This window comes from Beta vulgaris, chromosome 5, assembly GCF_026745355.1.
Source record: "Beta vulgaris subsp. vulgaris cultivar EL10 chromosome 5, EL10.2, whole genome shotgun sequence".
NCBI lineage: Eukaryota > Viridiplantae > Streptophyta > Magnoliopsida > Caryophyllales > Amaranthaceae > Beta > Beta vulgaris.
Window position 1 is genome coordinate 24546884 of NC_079206.1, and position 12963 is coordinate 24559846.

The 12963-nt window shown below is 43.9% G+C and overlaps 1 protein-coding gene across 1 annotated transcript; it reads right to left on the bottom strand.

Moving 5' to 3' along the window:
* Positions 1-11867: 11867 nt before the first annotated feature.
* Positions 11868-12736, bottom strand: LOC125497322 (uncharacterized). Its single transcript, XM_048643895.2, has 2 exons — positions 12424-12736; positions 11868-12348 (listed from the first exon to the last, which is right to left on the bottom strand). Exons 1-2 carry the CDS (start codon positions 12553-12555, stop codon positions 12007-12009), a joined length of 474 nt encoding a protein of 157 aa, XP_048499852.2. The 5' UTR covers positions 12556-12736; the 3' UTR covers positions 11868-12006.
* Between the last annotated feature and the right edge of the window lie 227 nt (positions 12737-12963).

Consider the following 12963-nt stretch of genomic DNA (forward strand, 5'->3'; position numbering starts at 1 on the left):
TAATAGGCACTAATACAAGTATAATACTATATAATCATTGTGGTACTTTAATTAAACTTCTAATTATAACATAGTCAGCTAATAGTGATATGAAATTATGAATAACAAAAAAATGGACAATAATACAAATGTTTATTAACCATTGACTATTTGGACCTTATTAGACCTGATTGGAACTTATTAGACCTGATTGGAACTTATTGCACCTGATTGGAACTTATTGCACCTGATTGGAACTTATTGGACCTTATTAGACCTTATTAGAACTTATTGCCCTTATTAGACCTTATTGCAACTTATCTGAACTTATCTGAACTTATCTGAACTTATTGGACCTGAAACTTAATTTTTTAAGTTGAACAGAACGCACCCTTAGGGTCTAATAAGTTCAGATAAGTTCAGATAAGTTCAGATAAGTTGCAATAAGGTCTAATAAGTGCAATAAGTTCCAATAAGGTCTAATAAGGTCCAATAAGTTCCAATCAGGTGCAATAAGTTCCAATCAGGTCTAGTAAGGTTCAATAAGTTCCAATCAGGTCTAATAAGGTCCAATAAGGTCCAAATAGTCAATGTTTAATAAACATTTGTATTATTGTCCACTATTTTGTTATTCATAATTTCATATCACTATTAGCGGATTATGTTATTATTAGAATTTTAATTAAAGTACCACAATGATTATATAGTATTATACTTGTATTAGTGTCTATTATTTTATTATTTATTTGTATTATGTCTATTAATTATCATAACAGATAATTAATAATCATTATTTTTTAAAGGACGAATTATAATAATAATTATTCCATAAAAAATTTTGAGGGGTAGTATTTACGTTAGTGGTAATATTTATGTTATTCATGGTCAATGTTTTTGTCTAATAAAGTCAAATAAGTTTCAATCAGGTTCAATAAGGTCTAATAAGTTTCAATCAGGTCCAATAAGGTCTAATAAGTTTCAATCAGGGTCAATAAGTTCCAATAAGGTCCAATAAGGTCAATCAGGTTCAATCAGGTCCAATAAGTTCCAATCAGGTCCAATAAGTTGAATCAGGTCCAATCAGATCCAATCAGGTTTAATAAGTTCCAATAAGTTCAGTTCAGGTTCAATAAGTTCAGTTCAGATAAGTTCCAATAAGTTCAGGTGCAATAAGTTGAATAGAACGCACCCTTAAGGGTAAACACTAGTAGAAAGAAAACTTGATAACATTTAATGTAGACCACAATCCAAATTCTCCTAATAATCTCAAAAATATCACCCCGAATCTACCAAAATCTTCTACTCTTCCTTTCTTTCCAAAACAGGTACACTGTAATGGATAAGGATAGTCTTATCAAATGCTGCTTGGCAAAATTGGATTTCAGTTGATTAACCTTATTAGTTATTATTTGAACTTTCAATGAGTTATTTTTACTCATAAGAACTTAAAATAAATGAGAAAGTATTCTCCCATATTCAATACTAGTCGTATATACACGCGATGTGTGCGTCAACAATCTTATGTACGAATAGGCATATATTTCTTTAATCTAAAATTATTTTGATAATGATTTAAATTATTGAGTTTTTTTGTAGATGTTATTAACTTTTTGAGCTAAAGGTGATCGATATTTAACTGTTAGAAAATTTTGGTCGAGATTTATTAATTCTTTGTCAGCAGCTTTAGTATAGTTCTTTAACTATTATAAATGTTAATAAACCATATTGTTTGAACTTTGTAAATATGAAATATTATGTTGTCACGATATATCACTAACTTTTTTAATTGAAGATTCTAATTAATTTCGTGATTTATTGTGTCAATCAAGTCAAGTTATTAATGATGACAGCATATTCCATTTTTGACTTATTCCATAGGGTAAGTTGCATTGATTCTCATTTTTAAATTTATTATAAAAAAAGGTTTTTATAATTTATTAGAGGGTATTATAATAATTTCAAATGAGGACGCCACACCTCCTCCCTTGACTTATATAATAGAGATTGGATAACTTGTTTCGTACCATGGCATTTTTGTAGTTTTACTAACAACTTGATACAATACAATATAACTAGTCTTCTATGCACGCGATGTGTTTGTCGATTGTTTGGGTCTGTTCTTAATAAATTTCATCTTAATATAATTTTTGAAGTGTGATTTATAATTATTGTTGTACAAACTAATGCAAAGTGCTTAGAAATTGTAATGAATATTTAGATGTAAGGTTTTATAGTAAAATTATATTGTAAATTTTTTTCAATTAATTAACCATTTTTCTCATTGAGTCAAGTTACTTTGTTAATGCTAATTTAGTTTAATTTATCATTAGAATTTTGACCCCATCTTTAAATTAAAAAAGGATATATTGTAGAAAATTCGAATATCCAATTATATATTTAGCTAAGGACAAAAAAGTCTTTAAGAGGGACATTGCAGCTTCCCTCTTGACCTATATAATAGAGATATAACATTCACTCGATATAATTAGATGCAGTCGGATATGATATAATAGCTAACTAATATGATAAGATGGTGTTAAGATATGATATATTAGTCATCTAATAAAAATATATGAAAAGAATTTTTTTAATTTATAATTTTTTTAATATTAGTTTTTATCATAAAAATTACTGAAATGTCATGGTATTGGGTAATTTGCCCTGGAAATATCATTGCTCTAAAACAAATAGACCATTTGTTTAGCCTTGTCAAAAAAAAAAAAAACAAATAGACCATTTAATTAGCAAATTCATTGCGCTCAAAGTTGACGTGATATGAACATTATGCTGCCAATAGTAACAGGCCAACAAAAAAAGGACCATATTTTACTGGATAAAAAAAGCTATTGCATTTTGTAGCCTCATGGATCTTATGAGTACAAGATCTTCAAGGCTTTGACAGGGACGTATGGAAAATATAGGCGCAAAGTAAGGGAAGTGGGAAAGTAGGGCGTACAACCGAAAGTGGCTCAAATTTCTAAGGCATTCTGGATTTTGGTTTACCAAAGGGATGACGCCATACGGCCGGCACGAGAAAGTATGGGAGCATATCCGATGTGCATTCATATGATCATACCGGAGTATGTAAGTAATTTAACAGAAAAAGACAAAAAGAGTAAAGTAAGACAAAAAGAATAAAATGGACCAAATGTTAAAGTTGACTTAATGAGAATTTAGACAATTCTGATTATGTAGGAGAGAATTCAAATCACCTATTATATGAATGTTGTCAATTTTCAAAATATAATCAAATCAACTATAATGTGAATAAGATCATGCATGTATGTATGTAAACTTATATGTAATTCAATTTGTATAATTAGGCTTCTGTTGCAGATCATGTGTCATACACTTCATATCACTTATAATATGAATCATATCGGTTACAATAAAAATCATATCTTGTACAGTATGATAATCAGAGCAGATGAACTTTGATTATGTAGTATATGCATCAAATCTAGTTCTATATGTTTCAAATCTTGTTGTATACCAATTGGATCTTAATAATGGTCACTTTTTGTCATAAGTAAAAAATCAAAAAAAGGAAAAGCATTTATTTACAGCTTTGCTCCGGTATGGATATAGCCGGCAAAATCGACCCGTACCCGTTGACCCGACCCGAATACCCGTCTTTTACCCGAAAATAACGACCCGAATACGACTCGAAACTTGAAATAACCCGACCCAACCCGACCTGAATTAGAATAGACTCGAACCCGAATCTACCCAAACTCGAATTTACCTTGACCCGATAATGATGAACACAGCACGACCCAAAAAGTTGTCATATTAGTTACTTTTTAAACAAATTTAAGGAATATTATTTAATTTAAGGAATTTACCGGACCTGAATTGACCCGACATGAAATATTATATATAATATAGCCACTGTCCATTAATTATTTAATTTACTCTCATTAGTATTATATGTGTTTTATTTATTTGCGAGATTGAAAACCCGAAATAACCCGATCCGATATGGCCCAAAATCTCATGGACCCGATATTAACTCGTACGAACCTGACCCGAACGCTACCCGAACAAAAAGTTGACCCGACCCGTACCTGACCCGACCCGTTTGCCACCTCTAGCTATGGGCAACTACCTCCGGTATGGACAACTACCTCCCATACCGGGTATGCGCATATTAGCGCTCATGCCGGCACAAGTAACATTAAGGTGAAACAGATGATCGCTATAGTAGTTTTTTGGAATAGAATTATTGGAATAAACTGATTATTTTAACATAAATTTAGATGAATTCAAGACTGGATTTTTCAAACAAGTCCATTCTATTTCTCTTTAACCCAACACTATCCTAGTCATTCCTTCTCTTTTTATTCCTTTTCTTGATTCCCCAACTACAACATATAATTTCAAAAAAAATAACTCGATAGTATTACCGAACGGATTAAATGAGTTACTAAATGGATTAAACTCATCACTGAATGAGTTAAAGAATGCCATTAATAAAAAGATTAAACTGGTAATGAAATAGTTTAAACTGGTCCATAAATAAATGACTAGTCACTATATTAAAAAAGGTGGCATGTTCTCTTCTTAATGTTGGGCTTGGACCGTGTCTAATTTTATATTAAAAGTAGGTGGTCTGTTACAAGACCAACTGTAGTTTCAAAAAAGAAATTTGATGACAATTTAGGCCATGTTATTTTGGACCGAATTGAAGTGAAAATGTAATAAAAAAAAGTGGTCAACACTTAATCGAAATTAAAGTGAGTTAAAATGAACTTAATTGAATTAAACCTAAATGAACCGTATCCAAAAGAACAAGACCTTAGTTATAATTCATACTACTAGATTGAAGAAAAATCATGTCAATGTAGTATTTTATTAGTGTTAAGAGTTCATGAAGAAACTAGATAGAAGAAAAATCATGTTAATATAGTATTTAATTATGCTTAAGAGTTCATGAAGAGACTAGATAGAAGAAAGAGAAAGAATACCGAGTATTGAAGGAAAATTATTTTTATTCAACATCGAATAAGTTTACAGAATTACAAATTAAATAAATAGATCTGCTTCATTCGGAAGTAAGTTGCGAGGGCATGAGCTTGTTGCATTTGGTTCCTTGAGACTTTTGTGATTTGGCACCAATAGAGGAAATGCGCTAATCGTCGAACATCGTTGATGGGAAATTACTTCTACATTTCCAATGAGATGTACATATTTTGTTTGTTTGGGCTTATTTCCTGGGTTGGGCTTACCAGGGATAATCCAGCCCAATAAAGGTCTTAGAACCTCCAGTGGGTCCCACCTGTGATGGTGCACTCCAGCTGTCAGTGCCCCCAGCTGGCCTACAGTTGGGATATCCCCAGCACTATAAATACTCAACCCCCTCATCAATGAGAAGGTATTGAATTCTTACCTAACCAACCAGAGCATCTCTCTCTAGACTTTATCTCTCTAAGCTTGATCACTGACTTGAGCGTCGGAGAGGCGATCCCGGAACAACCCCCGGGCAGTCTAACCGTTACTTTTGCAGGATTCCGGCGTACGGACTTTGGACTCAGGACATTCGAATCTGACCCAGTACTCCCTAAGCAAAGGAATCATAACCCTTAATTTCTAGACAGAAACAGTTTGGCGCCGTCTGTGGGGACAGTACAAAAAGTTACTTCGCCACCACTCACTCAGATTTATTCATTCAGCTACTCAGCTCAGAACGCCAATTGACCATGGCACCAACCAAAAACACTCGCGGCAAGCCAGCCTCCGAGCAGGTCTCTCGGCCAGAGAGAGGCCACTCGCCCGCACATAATCGGGATCCCCCAATCCCCCGACCGGAGCGAGGCCATTCGCCTGCGCATAACCGAGAGGCCGAGCGGACTCCCTCACCAGCTCGGAGGTCACCTACCGTCCAAACTTTGGACCCTCGGTCAGTATCCCAGCATATCCAGCATGTGGAGCCTCAGCCGCTCTTCGCGTCTGACCTGGCCCTTATCACGGCTCAGCTCCAGGAGACATTCCAAAAGGGTATGATGGACATGATGGCCATGCTTCAGCAGAGGCAACCACAACAAGTCGTCCCGCTCAATCAGCATGAGCCCAGGGAGCGCACGGTCGTCCGCTCTCAGAGGGACAACTCTCGTTCTAATCGAGACCCGCAGCCTAGCCGGCCACGGTCCGATGCGAGAGACCCGAGCCACCGGGAAAGGGAAAAGTCCGCGCGACAGGGGTCGGCCCGTCAGCATGCAGAGACCCATGTATCTAAATCCCCAAGGGGGGTGCGGGTCGGAAACCCCAAGATGCCCGGGAATTCCTTAACAACAAGAAGCGCCTCAGCCAAGGCTATGACGCTCGGGAGTTCCTCAGGAAGAAAGCAAATGACCGAGAGGGCCAAGGGGACTCGGCTCATTCTCAGCCCCCTAGGCTAGCTGGAGGAGGGCTCAAGTTCCTGATCCCCTTCAGTCAGGAAATCCTCGGGACCCAACCTCCGGGTAAAATTAAAACCCCCCAGATCGAGCCATTTGCGGGCCTAACCGACCCGGACGATCATATGGCTAGTTATAAGGCTCAAATGAGCGTGCAGACAAGCTGCGAGGCCACTTGGTGCCGCTTCTTCCCTACCACCCTTAGAGGGTTGGCTCTGAATTGGTTCCAAGAACTGCCGGCGGGGTCATCACTGACTTCGCCATATTGGAGCACCTCTTCATCCATCAGTTCGTAGCGGGAAAGAGGCAAAGAAAAACCAGCCTTCACCTCATGGGGGTGAAGCAAGACAAGAATGAATCCTTGTCGGACTACATCAAGAGGTTCAACGAAGAGTCTCTCAAAATAACCGACCTACAGGACGCTGTAGCCTTCGCTGCCCTCATGTCCGGCCTCCAACCGGGTCGGCTCAGATGGTCATTGGCCGAGAATGAAGTCAAAACTTACTCGGAAGCCATGGCTCGGGCCCAAAGATTCATCCAAGCAACGGATATCTGCCGTTACTCGGACGAGGTTGGCAAGAAAAGGAAGGATGAAGGGAGTCACGCGGGTCAGCCTAAGCATCAAAGAACAGGGGGCCGAGGGGATCGGCTCACTGATAATGGCAACGACCCCCGATTCAATAAAAACCGGAAGGAAATCTACTTTGGCATCCGGGACAAAAATTGGCTTCCCAGGCCAACGCCCATCCGGACGTCATCGTCTCGGAGGGACAAAAGTTTTGGTGTGACTACCACAAGGAATGTGGTCACACCACCAATGACTGTCGGGAGCTCAAGAAATCCTTGAACGGTCTGGCCGACCAGGGCAAGCTCAACCACTACCTCAAGCGTTCGAGCGAGGAAAAGGGAAAGCAAAAGGTGGGTCAGTCGAACAGGGGACACCGAAGGCTTCATTGGTGTCATCGCTGGAGGATTTGCGTCGGGAGGCCTAACCGGCCGAGCGCGCAAGGCTCACCTCCAGAACCTTAAACATCAGGTGCTTGATGTTCAGCTCCCCCGAGCTAGCTGCCCCGTCATGACATTTGGGGAACCTAGTCGGACGTTGCGTGTTCCGCACGACGACCCCTTGTCATCGAGCTCAAGGTAGCGAATACAAAGGTGAAGAGGGTATTGGTAGATAGCGGCTCATCCGCTGATATAATCACCCTTGACTGCCTCAAAAAGCTGAAGTACACCGAACGGGATGTTACCCCCATGGCTCAGCCGCTCATAGGCTTCGGGGGCAACTCTGTCCACCCGGTCGGATCAATAAATTACCCACTCGGATGGGTGAAAAGGGTAAGGGGAGAAGCCTACCGATCGACTTCTTGGTGGTAGACATCCCTTTGCCTTACAACATAATAATGGGGAGGCCCATGCTAAACAAGGCCAAGGCCGCCATCTCCACCTACCAGCTCCTCTTGCAGTTTGAGACTGATGACGGGAAGGTAGGAAAAATTCAAGGCGACCAACAGGCCGCAAGAGAGTGCTATGTGAATAGCCTCAAAAAACCGACGTCCAAAAGGACTCGGACAACGACGTCCAAAAGGACTCGAAAAAAAGAAAGTATGAAGGGGGTCAGCCCTCAACGAGCCTCGGGGTGTACATAACTGAAAACCCCAAGCAATATGAACGTCCTCAACCAGCCGAAGAGGACGAAGAAGTCGCGATCGGCCAGGACCCCGGTCGGACTGTCAGGGTAGGCAAGGCCATGGACCCGCAAACAAGGCAAGATATCATCCAAGTGCTCACGGAGTACCAAGATGTCTTTGCCTATGAGGCCACAGAAATGCCGGGGCTCGACCCGAAAATCATGTGCCATGAGCTTAACATCAAAGAGGGGTTCAGACCTATCAAGCAGAAGCTCAGGCACCAAGGTCCCGAAAGAAATGCCGCGCAGCAGCAGAAGTCAAGAAGCTGCTCGAAGCGGGTTTCATAGAAGAGTGTCAATACTCGGAATGGCTGGCCAATGTGGTTTTGGTCAAAAAGCCGAGCGGGGCATGGCGAATGTGTGTCGATTTCACCGACTTAAACAAAGCCTGCCCAAAAGACAATCACCCTTTGCCAAAGATCGATAGGCTGGTCGATTCAACGGCGGGCACGCCCTTCTCAGCTTCATGGATGCAAATGCCGGCTATCATCAAATTCCCATGGCCGAGAAGGATAGGGTTCATACGCGTTCATCACTCCTCAGGGTGTCTACTGCTACAAAATGATGCCATTCGGCCTCAAAAATGCCGGGGCGACATATCAGCGTACCGTGAACAAAATCTTCAGCGACCAATTGGGTCGGAACATTGAGGTATATGTTGACGATATGATAGTCAAAAGCAAGGCCCAGTCGGATCATCCTGAAGATCTGAAAGAAACGCTGAGCACCCTAAGGAAGTACCGCATGATGCTCAACCCTAAAAAATGCGTCTTCGGCGTCAAAGGGGGAAAATGCCTCGGATTTCTAGTAGATGAGAGAGGTATAGAGGCCAACCCGGACAAAATCAAAGCGGTCTTAGAAATGAAATCGCCTCGGAATGTTCGGGAAGTACAGCGCCTAACCGGCTGCTTAGCGGCCCTCGGTCGGTTCCTCTCCCGGTCGGCCGATAAAAGCTTGTTGTTCTTCAAAGCCCTGAAGCGAAAAGAGTTCGCATGGGACGACGAAGCCGAGCAAGCCTTCGCCGACCTCAAGAATCACTTGGCATCTTTGCCCAAATTGATCTCCCCCTTGCCGGGGGAACCCCTGTTTATCTACTTGGCTGTCTCGGACTACGCTCTTAGCGCCGTCCTGATAGCCGAGCGAGAAGGAAAGCAACATCCGGTGTACTTCATCAGCCACGCCTATAGGGGGGCCGAGGCGAAATACAGCGATGTTGAGAAAATGGTCTTTGCCTTGGTGATGGCGAGCCGGAAGCTCAAGCCCTATTTTCAAGCACACCCCATCAAAGTCCTAACCGGACAACCGCTTCGGAAGCTTATTGAGAATAGAAATCACTCGAGTCGGATGAGTGATTGGGCAGACCAGTTAGCAGATTTTGGGCTCGAATTCGAGCCCCGAAGAGCCATCAAGGCCCAAGCACTCGCTGACTTCATCACTGAATGCGCAACTCGACCCCCGGTCGGATCGCAAGAGGAGTGGGAATTGCTTGTTGATGGGTCATCCACAAAGAGTGGATGTGGAGCCGGATTGGTCATCAAACCTCCGGTCGGAGAAAAAATTGAATATGCTGTTAAATTCGAATTCCTCGGATCTAACAATGAAGCCGAATATGAGGCTCTCATCCTCGGAATCCAGCTATGCATCCTAGCTGGGGCAACCTCAATCCTAGCCAAGTCCGACTCACAACTCATAGTGGGTCAGATTTCCGGAGACTATGAGGCCAAGGAGGATAACATGAGGATGTACTTGGCCAAAGCCCGAGCTGTCATTGCAAGGTTGTCCGGATTCCGGATCACCCACATTCCTCGCTCGGAAAATCAGCAGGCTGATGCACTGGCTCGGATGGCTAGTTCTGCTGAGGGGTCGCCCCCAGAACCATTACTTGGGAAGTGTTGAAGGAACCTAGCATAAATGCTAAAGAGCAGCTCGTACTCAATCGATCCTCAAACTGGATGGGTGAAATTGTGGAATACTTGCGAGACGGGACCTTACCCAGTGATCCTAAAGAAGCCGACCGGATTAAGCATAAGTCTGGTTGGTTCCTTTGGCATGAAAGGCAGCTCTATAAAAGTCTTTCACTCATCCCCTCCTCAAGTGTATAACTCCCGAGGAAGGAAATTATGTCCTCCGAGAAATACACCAAGGAGCCTGCGGAAGCCATCAAGGGGTCGGACTATAGCCGGAAAGGCGCTAAGAGCAGGGTACTATTGGCCTACCTTAAAGGCTGATGCCTCGGACTTAGTCCGACGGTGTCCCTCCTGCCAAATTCACTCGGACATACCGAGGGCGCCGGCCACTCCCCTCACCACCATTCAAGCAGTCCTGCCTTTCGACAAGTGGGGCATGGACCTGCTCGGACCTTTCCCCCCGGCTTCGGGGCAAAGGAAGTTCCTAATTGTGGCAATTGATTATTTCACCAAGTGGACCGAAGCCGAGCCACGGCGTCAATTACTGACAAGCAGGTTCAGTTGTTCATATGGAGGAACATCATTACCCGGTTCGGAATTCCAAGAGCCTTGGTATCAGACAATGGCCGACAGTTCAACAGCGGGCCGACTCGAGAGTATTGTGCCCGGTTCGGCATTCAAACAAGGTTTTCGGCGGTCTCCCGCCCTCAGACCAATGGGCAAGCCGAGTCGGCTAATAAAATTGTCCTGAAAGGTATCAAGAAGTCCCTTGATGCCGCTAAAGGGGCATGGGTAGACGACCTACCCGGAGTACTCTGGTCGGCTCGAACAACGGTTAAAGAAGCCACGGGGCATTCTCCTTTCGGCTTGGTCTATGGAAGCGAGGCTGTCCTTCCGGTCGAGGTGGGAATCCCCTCCCCTCGGATGACGTTCTACGAGTTCGACCAAAATGAAGAAGAAAAGCCCATCAACTTAGACCTATTGCCAGAAACCCGAGGCAATGCTTTGCTACAAGCCATCCGGTACAAGCAAAGAATCACGAGGCACTTCAATCGGCGAGTAAAGCCTCGGCCAATCAGTCTAGGGACTGGGTCGTCCGAAAGGTCGAAGCCACCGGACTTTCCCATCTCAAAGGGAAGTTGGGGGCAAATTGGGACGGCCCTTACAAGGTTACAGAAATCATCAAGCCAGGGACGTTCCGACTTGAATCTCCTGAAGGGGTCCCCTTGGCTCGGCCTTGGAACCTAGACAATCTCAAAAGATTCTATGTGTAACTTTTTTTCGTTACTTGCACTAGGGGCATGATGTAAGGCCAGCACTACCTGGTCGGCTTAGCAAGATATTCCAATGTAACTCGGACTTAACCAGTCCATGTAACTCGGACTTAACCAGTCCATGTAACTCGGACTTAACCAGTCCATGTACCAGGTCGGGTTTCGGCCCAGAAATAAAAAGACTTAGCCAGTTTATTATCTATTAAATGCTGTAATATTGCAAGTAACGAAAAATGTGCGACAAATGACAAGTTGCAAAATAATAGTTGTATTCCAATTGACGAAAAGTTGCAAAATACAACCAAGAGTTTACAAAAGCAGGGGGTCGGAAAGCAGAAAAGCTAAAAGGGCCGACAAGGCCAAAGCTAAGAAAATAAAAATCCTAAGGAAGCTAAGTAGAAGGACCAGGGCAGGTTGCTCAGCGGCAGGTTGCTCTGGTGGAGGTGGCTCGGTGCTACCAGCATCTTCCTCTTCATCATCAGAGTCAGAGTCGCTGTCCGAACTCATCTCTTCAGCCATCCTAGCCTTAATCTCCGCTGTCGGCATCGGCCACTACTCCTGGTAGCGAGACCAGACTGAATTCCAGTCGGCCTCGGGACAGGAATCAGCAAAGGCTATCTTAAGCCTAGCAAGCGCCTCGTCCTCGCCCATCTTATGGGAAGATTGGCCCACGTCGGCGCAGAAATCGGTACAGTCATCCGACTTCTGCCAAGCTTGGAACCACTCCTCCCGAGAGCGAGAAACGGCCGCTTGGGCTTCTTTCAGTTGAGCCTCGGCCGCAGAGAGTTTGAGTTTGACCTCCTCCAGTTCCTTCTCAGCTTGAGCCTGCTTGGTTTCGGCCGTGACCTTGGCCGCCTCAGCATTCTCCTTAGCCAGGGAAAGATTGGCCTCTCTTCCTTCCACTCCGTCTGCTCCTTTTGCCAGGCCTCCTCGCCCTTCCGGATCTTCTCCTCCACCTCTTCCTTACGCAGCTCGGCTAATCGTTTGGCCTCCTTGGCCTGGTACACTTCATCAAAGTGCGACCGAGCCGCCTGCTTCAGGTCCGAGACCTCTTGTACCAGGGCGAGCCGGTCTTCGGCCACCTTAGTCATTCGGATGGAAAACTGCAAGAACAATAAACAACAGTTAGAAGTTGGCCAATAAAAAGCAAGTAAAAGGGCGGAGAAAAATTCACTTACGTCCATCCAAGAGCGGAAGAGCTCACTCGACTCATTCCTCCCGTTGACCTCATTGATGTGGTCCCGGTCAGTTTGAGTACATAGGATCTCCAGTGCGTCGGAGATCCTCTTCTTCTTGTCCGTCTTGGACATTTGGGTAAACGGGACCGGCGCCTCGGACAAAGAGCGCTCGGCGGAGAAGGGTGAGAGGCCCCCGGTTCATACCCCGGACTCCGAACAGGCTCGAAATCTGAGGGATGGACCGAGACATGGGTCTCCCCACCTCCGGAATCGGGTCGAGGACTATTCACCTCGACAGAAGGCTCCTTTCTAGCCTTCTTGCGAAGCTCCTTCTCGGCCGAGCCTTTGCCAGGCCTTCTCCGTCATTCAACCCTTTCCTCGGCCTCTCCTTTCGCTTCCTCGGCTTGGGGTTGGACGGATCCTGTGAAAACCAATGTGTTAGCAAAGATATGCAAGGAGAATGCGAATCGGGTCGGATGGTAGAGTATCTTACCTTTGGTTTGGAAGGCTTGTTGATCTTGTTCGCCTTCATCTCGGCCC

What these genes read in the sequence shown, in the direction of transcription:
- LOC125497322 (XM_048643895.2), bottom strand. Translation starts at nt 12,555, where the DNA reads ATGTCCAAGACGGACAAGAAGAAGAGGATCTCCGACGCACTGGAGATC. An exon ending in TCTTCCGCTCTTGGATGGAC is followed by an intron (nt 12,349 to 12,423) that starts GTAAGTGAATTT and finishes TTGTTCTTGCAG; the next exon opens with TTTTCCATCCGAATGACTAA.